Below are 18,687 nucleotides of genomic sequence, written 5' to 3'. Positions count from 1 at the left end.
CTCACCTTTTTCCCCAAGCCACCTTCACTAGCTCCAAGCAGCAGAAGTAAGGCCAGGAAAATAGTGCTGGTGGCATCCTCCCAGGAAGGCTGCTCACGTTGGAAAAGGTCAGAGTAGTCATTGCCGTTGGAAAGGAAGGGGTGTGGACTCAGGATGCTCATAGTCATTTTAAACCTATGCACCTCTGCTTCTCATTGACATCACATTACTTAAGGAAGTTTTCTGGTTTGGGTAAAATGATGCTGTTATTACACCGACCTCCTATGAGCTAAGCTCAGACAAACCCCAAGAACTTATAGGGTTGGAGGCTGTGGTTGAGGAGGTCTGAGACCCCAGGAAACCCACAGTGACTGCACTGAGACACAAGTGTGTTCTTTGCTAAGGCTTACACCCTTTTGCATACTGGTAAAATCTCTTTTGATTTCTTTCTTTTTCAACTTTCCTTTTCTTCTTATTTTTATCTCTAATTTAAAAAATAGCATTGACAACCATTTTTATCCTAACAACATTATAGCGCTACCAATAACTCACAAAGTTACACAGTATTTAGTGGGAGTTGATACCACATTACAGTTTACTAGTCCTGAGGATGCCAAAAGAGAGACAGAACCAAATTTAATATATAGAATCAATTGCAATGCATATCAAAGTTCTCATGCCATATTTCATAGGCTTAGAAAAATAACAGCTACCTGAAGACCCAGCTATTCCACTCCTGGGCATATACCCAAAACACACTCTAATATATAACAAGGACAAATGCTCCACCATGTTCATTGAAGCCTTATTTGTAATTGCTAGAAGCTAGAAAGAATTCACCGATAAGCAGATACTAGCCCCCAAAAGCTCTGAATACCCAAGAAACAATTCACAAACTTTATGAAGCTCAAAGAGAAAGAAGGCCAAAATGTGGATGCCTCAGTCCTTCTTAGAAGGGAGAACCAAACCCTCATGGGAGGAAGCACAGAGACAAATAGAGGAGAAGGAATTGAAGAAAAGATCATTCAGAGACTGCCTCATCTGGGGATCCACCCCATATTTAGCCACCAAACCCAAGCGTTATTGCTGATGCCAAGAAATGCTTATTGGCAGGAGCCAGATATGAATGACTCTTTAGAGGCTATACCAGAGTCATACAGATAGAGTTGTGGATGCTTACAGCTAACCATCAGACTGAACATGGAGACCCCAATGAAAGAGCTAGAGAAAGGACTGAAGGACATGAATGTGTTTGCAACCCCAGGGGAAGAACAACATTATCAACCAACCAAACCCTCCAGAACTCCCATGAACTAAAACACTAACCAATGAGCACAAATGGAAAGACCCATGGCCCCAGTTACATATGTAGCAGATGATAGCATGGTCTGGCATCAATGGGAGGAGAGGCCCTTGGTCCAGTAAAGGCTTGTTTTCCCAGAGTAAAGGAAGGCCAAGACACTGAGATGGAGAGGGTGATTAGGAGAGGGAGCACCTTCATGAAAGCAAGTGGAGGGGGAGGGGGATGGGAGTGGGGGGAAAAGGGATAACATTTGAAATGTAAATACAGAGAATATCCAATTAAAAAAGGAAAAAGAAAAATAACAGAAGAATTCATATGGAACCACAAATAAAACCATAAATATGAAATCAGCTTCAAGGAATAAGAACATTTCTGGAAATAACAATGTCTTACTTTAAATTATACTGCAGAGCCATAGTAATAAGGCAGCCTGGCACTTGTGTAAATATAAACAATAAGACCACTGGAATAGAACAAAGGTTGTGGATATAAAGAGGCAAAGAAATGCTGACCTAAATGTTGTCAAGGAGGAAAATAACAAACAAACAAGCAAAAAAAAAATCTTTAAAAAGTCTCTGACAAATGGTGCTGGCAAATTAAATATCCACCTGCAAAGGAATAAATTTACGGTCTTATTCTTCACCTTGTGTAAAAAGAGTAGGCACAATGTTATTGTACACTATGTAAAGCTGATTTTTGTATTATTCAAATTCTGATATCTGTGCCCCAGATCTGGTTGAAATCATTATTCTGAGAATGTCCTGTCTCAATGCTGTATAAACAATGCTTCCCTGAACATTCCCTGATTTATCAATTAAGATGGCTGGTCATCCTTTGAAGTAGCAGAGAAGAGAATGGTGCTGGATTTCCCACATTGCCAGGGGAAGTGGAAAGAGACAGGGGAGGGAGTGGAAATTCTCCAGGAAGAGAGAATTTAGGAGACAATGCCTTGAGCTCACAGAGCCAGATCAGTACTAAAATGCAAGTATCCAGATTAGCTTAGAATATTAGAATAGGTTAATATTGTTCAGTTGTTGTACCTTAATGCCTGTTAAATAAATTAATAGTCTCTTTCTCAATTATTTAGGAGCTTCCCAGGATTTTAAAATGCCACTTACATTTTAAATTTATACTAACACACACACACACAGACACACACACACACACACACACACACACACGAAATTTCAAAATGGATTACAGGCCTTAGTTTAAAATCGGGTGCACAACATTTAAGTAGAAAACACAGAGGAACCCTTTTAAGATATTAGGAAAGTGAAGTATTTTTAAAATAGAACACCAAATGCAGAAAAATGACCCCAATTATCAACAGATGGGATGACACAAAAATAAAGATGCTGTGTGGCAAAAGAAACAACCATGGCTGCCTCCAAGGACCAGATGTCTCAACTGTCCCAACTGGATGCTCACATTTCTAGGGATTCCTAGAGATCTGCTGCTCTCATCTGTGATGGAGTCCTAAAGAAGTAGAATCTCCCACCAAGGAAGAAAACCTCAGCAACAGGATACATGGAGCCAGAAAGCATGAGATGAGTAGGCAAAAGCAAGCCCTCCTTTCTCTATGCCTTTTATGTGGGCTGCAGCTAGGAGATGAGGCCCAGATTTGGGGTCCATTTTCTACCTCAAATAACCTAATTAAGTAAATTAATCATGGGGGAACAGCTGCTTGGGATTCATTACTTACAAATGCTGTCTAGACAACAACAAAGATCAATCATCACAGGCTATTATGAAAAACTTATGAAGAATTTCAGAAAATAGACATAAAGAATAAAACTGACAACTGGCAATGGGCAAGTGAGTGAAATAGAAAATGCAAAAGGAGGAGGAGATGGAGAAGGAGATGGAGGAGGAGGAAGAGGAGGAAGAGAAGGAGAAGAAGGAGGAGGAGGAAGAAACATTTTTTCTTAAAAATACACAATAACTCTAGAAATTACTTAAATGCAAATAATACTAAGTTGAGATGCCATCTAACCCCACTTAGAACATCTATCAAAAAGCCTGAGAACAAATGTTAGAGAATTATATATCTATATATATATCTATATATATATATATATAGATATATATATATATATAATTAGTTATTATATATCAGTTATTATATATGATATCAGTTATTCACTGATGGTGGGAATACAGATAAATACAGACACTGTATAAATCAATTTGGAGATTTGTCAAAATAGAAAAACTTGAAATGCCGTAGAACCCAGTGATCTTATTCTTAGGAATATACCCAGATATTTCAGTATCCTGTATCATAAAGATATTTGCACCCTGTATTTAATGATGCTTTACTCACTACAGCAACTAATTGAAATCCACCTTGTTGTCCATCAACATATTAGTGGATATAAAAAACACAGGTGTTTTGTGTGTGTGTGTGTGTGTGTGTGTGTGTGTGTGTTTGTGTGTGTATGCATGTGTACATATGTGTTTGTGAGAGTGTATGTGTATGTGTGTGTTTGTGTGAGTGCATATGTGTGTGTGTTTGTGTGTGTGTGTGTATGTATTACCTCTAAAGAAAAAATAAAGCTAAAAAAAGGTAAATGAATGAACTTTAGATGTATAATATTAAGATTCATTAATTTTATGTATATGGGTGTTTTGGTTGCACGTATGTCTACATATCAAATAAGAAATCAGATCCCACAGGTTTACAGTTATAATGGTTGTGACTTGCCATGCAAGGAGTATGGAAACCAGAACTCATTGGGATCTTCTTGCCTCTGTCTTACAAGTGCTGGATTACAGGTAAGCACTCCAAGCATGTCAGCTCGGACATTTTAGCAATGAGAATCCAACACAAGGAGAATTGTGTTTTACACAAAGGCACACATTCTTCCTACAGTTTCATGCCAAGAGATGCCTAACATAGAGAGAAGCCCAGAACATCTTGCACACTGTGAACACAGGAGTTACTACAAATTTCTAAAGAGAAAAGCTAGAGGCTGAGGGAATCCTGGATGTCTCGCCATATATCTTTCTTTGTTAGTGTGTCTCCCCAACCACTATAATCTTGATGGGTGCCATTTTCTCAATTTTTAACTACAAGCCATATGGAATTGGATTTTCTAACAACCTCACATTCTTGTACCCAACATATCTTGAATTTTTAGTAACTTTTTGGCTGCATGTATGAGTGATTGCTACTTAGTTAGAGGAGTTGGTGGGTCAGTGTGAGTTGAATTCAGAGCTAGGAAGATATTGGAATAGTGTGTTGCTCAGATGAGAATAGCTGGGGACCTACAGAAAGAAGTCAACTAAAATTAGACAGCAAAGCTAGTGGAGTGTGGAGTGTAAAATCTTGTCAGGCTGGGCCTCTATCTTCTGTAGAGCTGAGGGTGGATTTAATAAATGATGCTAATATTTTGAGGTGGTGACCTTGTTGTAGGCTTGTTAATAGAACTGCCTTTTTTCTCTGCCACATTCTTTCTAAGAATTATCCAGTCTTCAGAAGGAGAAAAAACCTGAGAGAAGCTAGTGCCTACTACCTTTCTGAGAACACTTCCCTAACTCAGACCTTGTTGAGAACCTAAATGATGTGAGCTTTCCAAGTCTAGGTTTGGTACCTGAGGTTCAGAAAGCTCCTGGATTCAGTGCCAGGACAATTCCTGACCACCGCTGAGAAGAAAGTCAACAAAGATGTCATGGGATGGCATCACCACCATAGAGGTGGTCACTTACCTGCTCCAACTCCAAGAGGCAGAAGTAGGGTCAGGAGAATCAGGACTGATGGCATCTTCCCAGGAAGGCTGCTCAGGAAGGAGGAGGGCAGAGTAGACACAGCCCTAGAAAGGGGAGGAAGGATGTGTGTGCTCAGGGGCCTCACAGGCATTTTAAACCTAGGGCACCTCTGCTTCAGATTGACGTCACATTATTTAAGGAAGTTTTCTGGTTTGGTTAAAAATGACACTGTTGCCACACTGACATTCTATGAGCTAAAATGGGATAAAGGCCAAGAATGTAGAAGGTTGGAGTCTGTGGTTGAGGAGGCCTGAGACCCCAGGAAGTCCATAGTGACTGCACTGAGACACAACTGTGTCCTTTTCTATGGCTTAGACACTTTTGCATCCTGGTAAGATCTCTTCTATTATTTAAAGAAAAAATACCGACAACTAACTTATTTTAACAGTTATAGTTCATTGAAAACAGACTCACAAAGTTACTCAGGACATAGTGACAACTGATACTGTGCCATATCTGCTGGGTGGTATTGCAGTGCATCATGTCATTAATCTTTGGGACAACTGATTATACTGTGGAATGATCTGTTTAAATATTCTGGTTAGTTAATCTTAACGTACTCTGACTCTCCTGAATCTGCTAGGGAGTCATGGAGAAATCTCAAAGCAAGTCTTTTTTTCATATCCACTGGTCACGTGTTACTGTCATACATAGTTAAGTGTAATGACAAATCACAAATGACATGTATAGTTTACTAGGTATTGCCATTTATCACTGAGGGAAGAGCTTTAGGACTGAGTTCAAAGGTCAGTAAGATGAGATCACTATTAGATTCCATGCTGTTGACTCCAATGGTATTTTCTACCACTTTGCCTAGCATTTTCTATAAAGAAACAAAGTCCAAGATTAGGTCTCGACTGTTATTTATGGCTTAATCCAGGAGTGAGAGAGACATGGCTGCAGCTCTTGAAGTGTCTGATCTTGACGGAAGGGAGCTGAGATCCTGTGCTTGGAGCACTAGATGGTGAGAGCTTGTGAGATTATTCTGAATGTGAAACAGGTTGGCCCTGCCCTGAGCACATGTCTGTGTGTGTGTGTGTGTGTGTGTGTGCGCACGCGCGCTCGCATCTGCATGCTTGCACATCCAAAAGAAAAAAAAAAAAACACAGAGCTACCCGGGTCCTCCTTTCCCATCACTGCTTCATGAATTTCAGATACTTTTGAATTTTCTCCTCTCATATTTTGCAACCAAGCCAGGCTTTGTTCTGTTAGTTGTGAAATAAATCCTGATTAGTTGGACAAAAATTAACAAATTAGTTGAATCAAAATGAACCCTCTAGCTTCCTGGTATGCAACCTCCTGACTTTTCTCAGTTACATTAAAAATTAACTGTTTTTGGCATACACATTACTCACAGGAGCCATAATGAATGTTGACCACTCTCTCTGAAAAGGGCTGTGTACAAATGGCACAATATATGCACACACAGATGAGCTACAAAAGTCTCCAGAATAATACCACATGCTTTATATGGGTTACCAAGTAGAGAAAGTCTGTTCAAACCATGGAACGCAGTGGATGTTTGTAAGATCTAATGCATAAATCAAACAGAGGTAAGTAATAGCATTAATCATGTCTGCTGCCCTCCTAAAAGTAAAGGAGGACAACGTGAGTCTGGGATGATATGCTGCATAGATTTCAGAAATGGAAGTTTCACTCTATGGCTTGAGGGACACGGCTCTGAGCTCTGAATTCCTAAGGCACTGCTGGGATATTTTGGTTCTAATCTTACTGATGGTGTGCTGAAGAACAACAATGGTGTTGACCTTTGGAGAAGTCTAGTTCTCTCTCTCAGTGTATGACTCTTGGCCAGGCCACCTAGGGACAAGTTGCAGTTGCCCCCGTCACTGGGAATTTCCAAAACACCCAATAATGTCATGAGGTTCTTAGCCAGGTTAACTTGCCCCTGTTCTGAGGCTTTTTCAAAACACCCAGTTTTGAGAAAGTAAACAAGGACAAAATGTACTAGCTGAAAGCCACAAGGTCTCATAGAAAAGTACAAATATGCATCATCAGCCTAAACCCCCTCATCCAATGAATCTAAGGGTCACTGTAACCCAACAATGAGATGCTACCACCCCATGCTGTTGCTGAAATCTGCCCTCAGAACTATATAAAAATTGTGTACTTTGAAACCTCGAGATTGTCTCTGTCCTGCTTGCAGAAAGACCCCAGTACACTGGACTTATCAATTAAAACTTTTGCTTATTGTATCTGTCTCAGTCTATCTGTGTCTCTGTGGGAGTGAACATTCCAATCGTTAGGGCATGCGGGTTCAACATCAGCAGTTTGTATTTGCATGTTGCCATTCATGTAGTGAGGGCTCCTGGCTACCTCCCCATCCACTTTGATGGTCAACTGGTGTTGCCATTGATCCTATTTGAGCAGGCATATTGTTGAGATTTCCTGGGTCAGTTTTCTGGTCAAGTAGAAGACATAGCTAAAAGATGTCTAACTGTTGATTTTGTATCTGTGTTTGAATGTGTGCACATGAGTACATGTGCCCTTGGAGACCAGAGTCACAAGTGGAGATGAGCTATTCAACATGTCCGCTGTGAATTGAACTTGAGTGCTTGGCAAGAGCAGTGTGTGCTGTTAAGATTTCTGAGCCCTCTCTGCAGTTGGACATGCTCAGTTCTTGAAACTCGTTGCTCACAAATGTAGGTGTTGTGAAAAAGTGATGGGGTGAATACCATGTCATTGTAAAGTGTGAACATTTATCTCTGAGAATAGCACATAAAAGCTCTGAAAAGGGCTTGATGGGACACGATCAAGAATATTTTTAAACAAAAGATTCTAATTCTAGAACAATTAAACAACAAAAAGAAATAGAAGGGAAACAAATCAGAAGGGAAGAAGTAAAAATATCACTATTTGCCGATGACATGATTGTATACTTAAATGATCCCAAAAATTCCACAAGAGAACTTTTACAACTGATAAACAACTTCAGCAAAGTGGCTGGATATAAAATTAACTCAAATAAATCAGTAGCCTTCTTCTACTCAAAGAATAGACATGCTGAGAAAGAAATTAGGGAGAAAATAATATTCATAATAGTCACAAAAATATGAAATACCTTGGTGTGACCCTAACTAAGCAAGTGAAAGACCTGTGTGACAAGAACTTCAAACCTCTAAAGAAGGAAATTGAAGAATATCTCAGAAGATGGAAAGATCTTCCATGTTCATGGATTGGAAGGATCCACATTGTAAAAATGGCCATCTTACCAAAAGCAATTCACAAATTCAATGCAATCCCCATCAAAATTCCAACTCAATTCTTCCTAGAGTTGGAAAGAGCAATTTGTAAATTAATCTGGAACAACAAAAACCTAGAATAGTGAAATCTATTCTCAACAACAAGAAAACTTCTGCAGGAATTACCATCCCTGACCTCAAGCTATATTACAAAGCAATTGTGTTAAAAACCACATGGTACTGATACAGAGATAGGCAGGTAGATCAATGGAACAGAATAGAAGATTGAGAAATGAACTCTCATACATATGATCACTTGATTTTGACAAAGGAGCTGAAAATATTCAATGGAAAAAGGACAGCATCTTCAACAAATGGTGTTGGTTCAACTGGCACTCAGCTTGCAGAAAAATACAAATTGAACCGTTCTTATCTTTTTGTACAAAGCTCAAATGCAAATGGATCAAAAATCTCCACATAAAACCAGATACACTGACACTATTAAAAAAGAAAGTGGGGAAAACCTTAGAACACAGGTTTCCTGAACAGAACACCAATGGCTTATGCTTTAAAATCAAGAATCAATTAATGAGACTTCTTGAGATTGCAAAGTTTCTGTAAGGCTAAGGGCACTGTCAAGAAAATAAAACGGCAGCCAACAGACTGGGAAATGTTCTTTAACAATTTCATATCTGATAGGGGCCTAAAATCCAATATATACAAAGAACTCAAGAAGTTAGACTCCAGAGAATCAAACAATTTTATTAAAAGTGGGGTATAGAGGTGAACAAAGAATTCTCAACTGAGAAATATAGATTGACTGAGAAGCACATAAAGAAATGCTCAACATCCCTAGTCATCAGGGAAATGCAAATTAAGACAACCCTGAGATTCCTTCTCACACTAGTCAGAATTGCTAAGATCAAAACTCAGATGACAGCTGATGCTGGCAGGGCTGTGGAGAAAAAGGAACACTCCTCCACTGTTGGTGGAGTTGTAAGCTGGTACAACCACTATGGAAATCTGTCTGGTGAGTCCTCAGAAAATTGGATATAGTACCACCTGAAGACCCAGTTATTCCAAAGATTGTCCAACATATAATAAGGACACAGGATCCACAATGTTCATAGCAGCCTTATTTATAATAGCCAGAAGCTGGAAGGAACCCAGATGTCCTTCAGTAGATGAATGGATACAGAAATTGTGGTCTATCTACACAATGGGGTACTACTCAGCTTTAGAAACAACGACTTCATGAATTTCCAGGCAAATGGATGGAACTAGAGAATATTATCCTGAGTGAGATAACCCAGTTACAAAAGAACAGACATAATATGCAATCATTAATAATTGGATACTAACCCCAGAAAGCTCTGAATACCTAAGAAACAACTCACAGACCATATGAAGCTCAAAAAGAAGGAAGGCCAAAATGTGGAAGCCTCAGTCCTTTTTAGAAAAAAAAGTGTACAACACCCTCTCTGAGTGTGGTACACCTAGACCTTAAATCATTAATAATTCAAGAGCTAAGAATGCAGCCTTGTGGCAATCAGTGGCATTTAAAAATCATCATGTTTTGTCTATACACACCAAGAAAATTTTGACTATTTTCTTGTTACATTTTGTTCTATAAGTACTTTATGCTTATTGTAACTAGTAAGTTTTCAATGCATATTATCAAACCGTTAAAAAAATCAACTACTGACTAAAAAATATATTAAAATAGTTTTTTTAAAAAATCTTTTAAAATCTCTAAATTTATCTGTATTTTTAAAAATAAATTAGTTTAATTAAAAAAAATCAACAAGTACTATATAATGAGAAATGACCTTTGAGTGTACCAAACTAATAAAAATATTTCTGGAGATCTTGAAATCTGTTTTCAAATCCTCACATCAAATGTTCCATCAAGGCTACATTAGTGTTCACACAACTATACTTCACTGGGTTGAAATGCAGTGAGTATTTAATTTGAACTCCCCATAATTCTCCCTGCCTTAATTAGGATTTTACTGCTGTGAGCAGACACCATGACCAAGGCACATTTAATTGGGGCTGGCTTACAGGTTCAGAGGCTCAGTCCAGTATCATCAAGGTAGGAACATGGCAACATCCAGACAGGCATGATATAGGAGGAGCGGAGAGTCCTACATCTTCTTCTGAAGGCTGCTAGCAGAACACTGCCTTCCAGGCAGTTAGAATAAATAGGGTCTTATTGTCCTCAGTGATGCTGGTCTCTACTTAATCACCACTAATTTCTTAGCTCCAGCTCACCAGCATCAATTGTCCCAGTTGTCTCTTCTATTCTGAACTTTAAAGCCAGAGCCACATTGCCAAAGCTGCAAAGTTGTGCTGATTGCTTGGGCTGGAACATAGTTCCCTTATTTTATTACATTTCCATTAGCTTTCTATTTTCCAACTCCTTCACCTCCTAAGCTTTGCTGTCCTGGATCTTGCTTTGTAGATTGACCTTGAACTCAGAGATCTACATGCCTGTTTCCTGGGATTAATGGTATGTACTATCATGCCTAGATTTTAGCTTTTCTTTACCTAGAACTTGCTCTGTGCCAGTCTGGCCTTGAACTCAGAGATCTGTTTGGCTTTATCCATTGGGATCTAAATTTAGCTGGGTATCATCTTGCCCCAAAGTCCCACTCCTTTAATCTGTTATCTCCTAGAACAGGATTCAGCTCCACTTGACTTCCTGGTACCCCTTTAATACTCAAACCATATATTTCATATTTTTTCTTTCTAAGCTTGCTTAAAAAATTCTCCACTAAAACCTCTCGGGCCAGGTCTGCATAATTCAAATCACTCTTAATAACTCATCATCAATATTCCATATTCCTCCTATGATAGCCCATTAAGCCACATTTAAAGCAGTACATTGCTTTCAAAATCCAAAGTCCCCAAATATACATTCTTCTGAACAAAAGCATGGTCACAGCAATACCCCAGTCCCTGGTACCAACTTCTGTCTTAATTAGGGTTTTACTGCTGTGAACAGGCACCGTGACCAAGGCAAGTCTTATAAGGACAACATTTATTGGTGCTGGCTTACAGGGTCAGTAGTTCAGTCTAGTATCACCAAACGGAAAATGACAGCATCCAGGCAGGCATGGTATAGGAGGAGCTGAGAGTTCTACATTTTATTTTTAAAACAGTATTTTAAAAACAGAACACCAAAGGCAGAAAAACTTAACTCAGCATCAGTAGGTGGAACAACTTGAAAATAAAGATGCTGTGTAGCAAAAGAAACGATCACGGCTGACTTCTGATAGAAAGCCAAGAAGCCAGTTGTTCTGTCCACAGGACTGAATGTATTAACTGTACCAATCTGGTGCTTGGGGGGGGGGGGGGTTTCCCAATGATTCCTAGAGATCTGCTGCTCTCATTTGTGATGGAGTCCTGAAGAAGTAGATTCTCCAACCAAGAAAGGAAACCTCAGCAACAGGATAGATGGCGTAAGAAAGGATGGGATGCGCAGGCAAAAGAAAGACTTCCTTCCTTCCTGTCCTTTTATGTAAGCTGCTACCAAAATGGCTAACCCAAGTTTAGGGTCTATCTCCCATGTCAAATAACCTAATCAAAAAATCCCTCACTAGTGTACCAAGTTGCTTAGGGTTGGCTACTTCCAAATGCAGTTAAGTTGACAACCAAGATGAGCCACTGCAGGCTATTCTCCAGAACTTACAAAGACTTCCAGAAATTAAACACCAAAGAAATAAAACTGCCAGTTCACAAATGGGCACATGATTGAAATAGAAAATTTTAAGAGGACGAAAGAAAAGAAAAAATGAAAGAGGTCAAAAACTATTTTTAAAAACTTATTAAATATCTCTAGAAATGCAAATAAATTCTACTTTGAAATTATATATGGAGAGAGAGACAAAGAGACAGAGAGAGACACACAGAGAGACACACAGAGAGAGGAACAGCTATTTACTGGTGGTGGGAGTACAGATCAATATTGACACTGTGGAAATTAATTTGGAGAGTTGTCAAAATATCAAAATTTAAAATGCCATAGGACCCGAAGATTTTATTCCTAGGAATATACCTAGAGATCTCAGTACCCTACTTCAGAGATATTTGCACCTCAATATTTATTGATGCATTATTCACTACATCAAATAATTGGAATCCACCTAGCTTAATAATCGTTATATTAAAGGTTAATGAAAATTGAATACACCCACAGGTGTGTGTGGATGTGTAGATGTGTGTGTGTGTGTGTGTGTGTGTGTGTGTGTGTGAATATTACTTGGCTCTAAAGATAAAATGAAGTAAAAACAACTTTACAGGTAAATAAATAGATTTAGAATGTATAATATTAAGATCTATTGAGTATTTTTGCACCTATGTCCATAAGAAAAATTAGCCTGAGGTTTACTTTCTTTGTTGAGTGTCTGTGTGATTTAGGTATAAGAGTGACTATGGCTTCACAGAATGAGTTTAGCAGTGTTCCTTTTGTTTCTATTTTGGGGAACATTTTGAAGAGTATTGGAAGTATCTCTTCTTTGAGAATCTGCTAGAATTCTGCACTAAAATTATCTGGCACCGGGCCTTTTTTTTTTTTTTTTTGGTTGGGAGACTTTTTGATTCTTGTTTCTATTTCTCTAGAGGTTATAGGGTTGCTTACATAGTTTACCTGGTTTGTTTAACTGTGGTATGTGATGTCTGTCAAGTAAATTGTTATTATGTTAAGATCTTCCAATATTGTAGAGTACTGGCTTTTGAAGTAAGATCTAATGATTCTTTCCTCAGATTCTGTTGTTATGTCTTCCTTTTCATTTCTGATTTTGTTTATTTGGATACTGTCCATCTGTCTTTTGGTTAGTCTGGCTAAGCATTTTTGTATCTTGTTGATTTTCTCAAAGAACCAGCTCTTGGTTTCCTTGATTCTTTGTATTGTTTCCTTTGTTTCCAACTGATTGATTTCAGCCCCGATTCTGACTATTTCTTTCTGTCTACTCCTGTTTGGTGTGCTTGCTTCTTGTTTATTTCTAGAGCTTTCAACTGTACATAGAAATCACTTGTATGAGAACATTCTAACTCCTTTGTGGAGATACTTAGTTCTATCAACTTTCTTTTTGGAACTGCTTTCATTGTATTCCATAAATTTGGGTATGTGGTGCCTTAATTTTCATTGAATTCTAGAAAGTCTTTAATTTATTTCTTCCATGACCTAGAGACCATTGTGTAGAGTTGTTCACTTTCAGTGAGTGTGTAGGCTTCCTGATGTTTCTGTTTTTCAAGTCCAGATTTAACCCATGGTGGTCTGAAGAATGGATAAAGAAAATATGGTTCAACTACACAATGGAATACTATTCAACCATTAGAAACAAAGACATTATGAATTTTGCTGGCAAATGGATGGAATTTGAGAATATCATACAAAGTCATATAACCCAGTCTCAAAATGGCATGCATGGTATTACTCACTTATAAGTGTATATTAACCATAAAATAGAAGCTATTCATTCTACACTCCACAGACCCAAGGAAGATAAGCAAGAAGGAAGGCACAGTGAGGAAGCTTGAATATCAGTTAAAAGGGGGAATGAATTAGTCATAAGAGGCAGATGGAGGGAGGGAACTGGATAAGAGAGTGAATGGGCATAGAAATTTCTGGGGTCAGAATTAGTTGTGGTAGGGACAGAAGAGGTGGCCAGATGGCCATGGAAATGAATGGAAATCTGCAACCAGCGGGACTGGAGAAGGAGGGGTCATCTTCAGGACATGGCAGAGACATGGGATAAGGGAGGTGACCAAGAATCAGTGGCTTAGCTGTGCTGAACAGCACTGGGGATATGGAACCTAAAGAAGCTATTTAAGGTAGGCAGGCAAGAACCCCAGGGGAACAATAGGGACACTAACAAGATTTCTAACTCAAAATAAATCTGTCTATAAAAAATCCGTGGATGGGGGATGGAGCAGAGACGGAGGTAATGGCTAACTAATAGCTGAAAATAACTTGAAATCTATCTGTTGAGGTCTGGTCTTGCTGTTTATTGTAATGTTAATCGTGAGTTCCTGAGACCTGGAGTCTGCATGTAGACCTGTGGCCCCGCCTCTGAGTTATTTTGAGTGGTAAATCAAGATGCCAACACCCAGTAGCTAGCCAGAAGGGACATAGGTGGGGTTTAGTTTTCCCTGGCTTGGGGTCAAATGAGAACCATGAGAAGAAGAAGATGCAAGGGGAGGAAGGAGACACTGCCATGTGTTAGGAGTTAAGAAAGCATGGCTCTGAAGGCTGGTCAGTTGGAGCTAAGTGCAGCCTTGATGGAGTATTGTAATAACTCAGGGTTATTGGTAGAAAAGTAGATTCTAATAGCATAGAGTGTAGGTATATGTCCAGCTCTTGTGCCATTTAATGCTTACTGTAAATGTAAAAGTTGTATGTGTCTTTTACCCAGGCACTGAACAGTGAAAGGTGGGGTATAAACTTTTGACAGGATCAAAATTTTCTATAACCTATTGGTGCCTCAACGTCTGGCAAATTCACTTTTTACACTTGATCTTAGCCAAAAGGTTGAGAAGCGATAAAATTCAATTTTAAAAACAAATCAATTTCAGATTCCCAAATGGAAAACACACGCTGTCCCTTTAAGACTAGGAGGCAAGGAGAATTGGTTCTTTGACTACATGGTTTTTGGCCAACTCCAAGGGACTTCAGGACTAGGGCAAAATAAGTACTACACAACTGCATTCCCCAAACCAAGCCAAACAACACACCAAGTGTCAGGCTCAAACTTCAGCCTGAGGTGTTATTAAATGATGTTCCACGTTAAGGATAATTTTGAAGGTCTATCCTCCTATCTCAGCCCAAGAAGAGTTAGAATGGCAGGCTAATATTATGTACCTAGCTCAAAAGCCAAAACAATTGAATGCAATCATTTTTAGTGGATAATTTGTTTGCACACACCTTTAATTTGGAAACCATGGACTGCAGTTGTTGGGGAAACATGTTTGACATAAAAGATAAACTACTTCAAGCAGGCCAGCAGTTTGGTCCTGCAGAAGTTGTCATTTTGCTGTTGCTCTTTTCCTCCTAGGCTGTTTCATAATTCCTTCAGGTCAGCCAGTCCTTAGCAATATGGCAAACAGACTCATTCCTGCATGTCTATTCTGACCATGTTGGGTGAAAGTATATGATTTCTTACCTTGGTGTTTCTGGATTAAAAAAAAACTATGATGAAGGCAACTTCTATGAGATTGTCCAGGATTCATGGCTCCAAAGGAATATGAATTAATCTCAGGGGCATGGCAAAATGTGTCAGACATAGAGCAAGAAGCTGAGGGCTCAAACCATTTACTGTAAACACACACACACACATACAGATATGTATATAGATATAGATGATATAGATAGATACAGAGACATAGACATAGACATAGATATAGATATTAATATAGGTATAAAACCTCAAAGCCCCAGCAATATTCTACAAGGTCACATTTCCTAAACCTCTCCAAACAGCACTCACATCTGGGAACCAATTGTTCAAATACATTAACCTATGAGAGACAAACTCATTAAAATATCCATCACATAAAGGTAGGTTGAGACAAAAGCAGAGACTGGAAACTGTAATATCTAAGTCCACAGAAAATGGTGCTTGCAGATGATGAACTGGGGATAGAACAAAGGAAGAAGAGCAGTACATTATTTTGCAGTGTGAACCAGGAACACCTGGAGTAGTTTTGCATCTAGACTGTGTCCCTCAGGGGTATCGCATAGTCCTCTCTTGCTGTGATGGGACGGCAATGGCCTGGAGGAGCAGAGAATTTGGGTCTTGATCAGTTGAACCATTTCTCTCCTAGGTTCAGCAGTATTAGTACAGAGTCATTAAGTGAGGACAGTGTGCTCTTTTCCAATGGTAAGGATGGAGAGATACTTCTAAGGAGCAGCGGAATCTGAAGCAGACTGTGTTTGAGGCATTCACCTGCGTCTGAGCCCACTCAAGTGTGTGCTCATGGGCATCAAAGCAAGCTGGCTTTGGTTCACTTTAAACATGCAGCTGTGGGAGGAAACAGGAGTCTGAGCATGGACTCATCTTATATGTGGAATGCCAGGAAGTTACTGACTACACCATAGATGACACTGAAGGTCACTGTGCCTCAGTGGCCAGGGAATCCTAGGTTCAGCTCAGGTTCTGTCCTATACTGTTTGATGTTGGGGTCAGCTGTTGGCTCAACTTTTTGTAGAAATATTTTATCTCCTTCTTAAGGATATACGATTGTGATTTTCAAGTTATTTTAAGCCATAGGACCACAGCCTCAAAGTAATAAAGCACGTACATTGGTCCATATTTGTCTGTATGACTTTCAAACGTGCATTGTTCTGTAATCCTGCACTCTGCTTTTGTTATCTACAAAGGAGCTAGGTCCTTAGTGTGTCTGTAGGGCAGGGCTCATTAACAGTTTCCTTACAGAGGCTGTGTGACACTAACTTCTCCTCCTACATACATGCATGCCTTCGGAGGTTATGGAGTTCAGAGGGAATTTTTACTTCATCTCACAAAAGAATGTATCACTGTGAACACTTGAACACAGAAACAAGTCATGTCATCTCTGAAATTTCTGATGATATAACATTCTCAAGCCAGAGTTTTTCATTTCCATTTCATTTCATTCATGCTTGGGGTTTTCGTTTTGCTTAAGTTAATTCAAGCAAGTTTTAGTGGACTAGCGGGGATCTGCTTGCTTCTGACTTCCAAGTGCTGGATTATAGGTGTGAGCCCCCGAGCCTGGCAGCTGGGACTCCTTAGCAATGTGAATCCAATGAAGAAAGACATTTTTTAAAACACAAAGGCACACATTCTTTCTACAGTCTCAAGCCCAGGACATCTTGCACGTTATGGACACAGTAGTCACTGTAAATTCTAAAAAGTAGACTTGCTTCTCCATACCAGGCTTACACTTCTTTAACTGGCTCCTTGATTCACACTCATTTTTGTTTCTGAGTTATGCCTCTGCATATAGAAATCTCTTATGGCTTACACCTGCACAGTTATCTTTAAAATAAACATACTAAGGCTGTCCCAGCTGTGTTGTTCTCCAAACAATTGCTCCCTCCCCTGGGCAAAACCACTGCTTTCTTCTCTAGGTTCCCGCTAGAAGCTAAGTGACTGAAGTCATTTCCAACCCTCATGCTCTTCTGTGTTGACTCAGGAAGTAGAAGTTTTTAGTGTTTTCACACTTTGGGATATAAAAGATGAATATAGACCAGGTGACCAGCAGGGAGTCTTAGTCTGGAGGTAGCGATGACTGAGATGAACAAGCTCAGAGGGGCTCCTGCAGCTGAGTGACCCTGCCGCTATATATGCTGAGCCCATGAGAGGGAACAGAGCTGGTTGGGATGAGCTACCTTAGGCCTGAGCATCTGGGAGTTGGGGTACAGTGTTTGGGGGATGGATAGTGACAGCCCTGTCCTCCATGGACCCTCTGTGATCCCACTTCTGGTTTGGATCTTTGGGAGAACCCTCTCTAAGAGGGGACGATTTGGTCTGTCAATACAAGGCTGAGGCCCTAGTGGACTGACCACATGCTTCATGGAGTGGCCTTGGTAGGAGGTAAGAGGTAGGATTGTGCTCAGACTCCCCGCCCCCTGATTTTAAATCAAAGAAGTTGCTAGACTTATCTGACTACAGAAGAAAGAGATGGAGGTGGAGCTGTGAGGCTGGAGAAAGCCTAGCCCTTTTTCCAAAGGATAGGGAAACTATTCCTAAATGAGAAACAGGGTTTACTGCAAGAGCTGTTCCCTTAATGATGAAGCTGTGGGAGAGAGACATCCTGCCTAGTAAGGCACACCGATCATTGACCTCAGCTCACTCCTGTGCTTCTCAAAGACACTTGTGCTTTCACTCTCCAGTCTTCTATATGACACAGAGGAGGCAGCAGGTGTCCCTGACCCCAAGACATGAGACACCCAACTTTTCTCTTGATGGTGTTCACTTTAGGCCTGACAGAAGGGCAGGCCCTGGAGAGACTGGGACAAGTAAATATGAGCTGAGCATTGGTCTTGCCTGGGCTTTGCAGAGATGTGTGTGTGGAGCTGGGGTGAGCAGAAAGCAGCATTCCTTTGACCTCCCTATCACAGAGTTGGTCCCTGAGACTGGACATGAAGCTATTCTTTCCAGTCCAGAAAAAGTCCTTTATTCAGTTGCTGCCATCTGACCTAGGGGAATCCTGGACTCAGCTATAGGGAAGGTGGCTAGTCAGGAAATGATCCTCGATCCTTCTTGTAGTTAGCTGCTTTTCATAGTTTTCTTATCCAGGATAGGAAACTCGAGACTGGGTGAAGATTTCTGGACTTCAGTTCCCAATGGAGACGGTGCCGGCAGCTGCCTTTTTACACACAAGAGGTCCTCCAGAGTCCCCCTGTGAATTGAGGGGTACAGGACACTGAGATGTTGTTCACCCTAGTCC

General features: G+C 39.9%; 1 protein-coding gene across 2 annotated transcripts in view; it reads right to left on the bottom strand.

Annotated features, from left to right (window-relative positions):
- The window catches only part of LOC308428248 (granzyme F-like), a gene marked incomplete at both ends in the record, with an annotated part of 30,947 nt that overhangs the window by 2,221 nt on the left and 10,039 nt on the right, over positions 1–18,687 (bottom strand). Inside the window, one exon of one of the 2 annotated variants that reach the window (XM_080926661.1) lies at positions 4,994–5,048. The exons of the other annotated variant lie outside the window; for it this stretch is intronic. Coding sequence (XP_080782787.1) covers positions 4,994–5,048 — 55 coding nt within the window. Of the gene's footprint in view, positions 1–4,993; positions 5,049–18,687 lie in introns of those variants that run through there. 2 annotated transcript variants of the gene reach the window in all.

Source organism: Micromys minutus, assembly GCF_963924665.1.
Source record: "Micromys minutus genome assembly, chromosome: 12".
Classification (NCBI taxonomy): Eukaryota; Metazoa; Chordata; class Mammalia; order Rodentia; family Muridae; genus Micromys; species Micromys minutus.
This window is presented reverse-complemented; position numbering and strand designations above follow the sequence as displayed.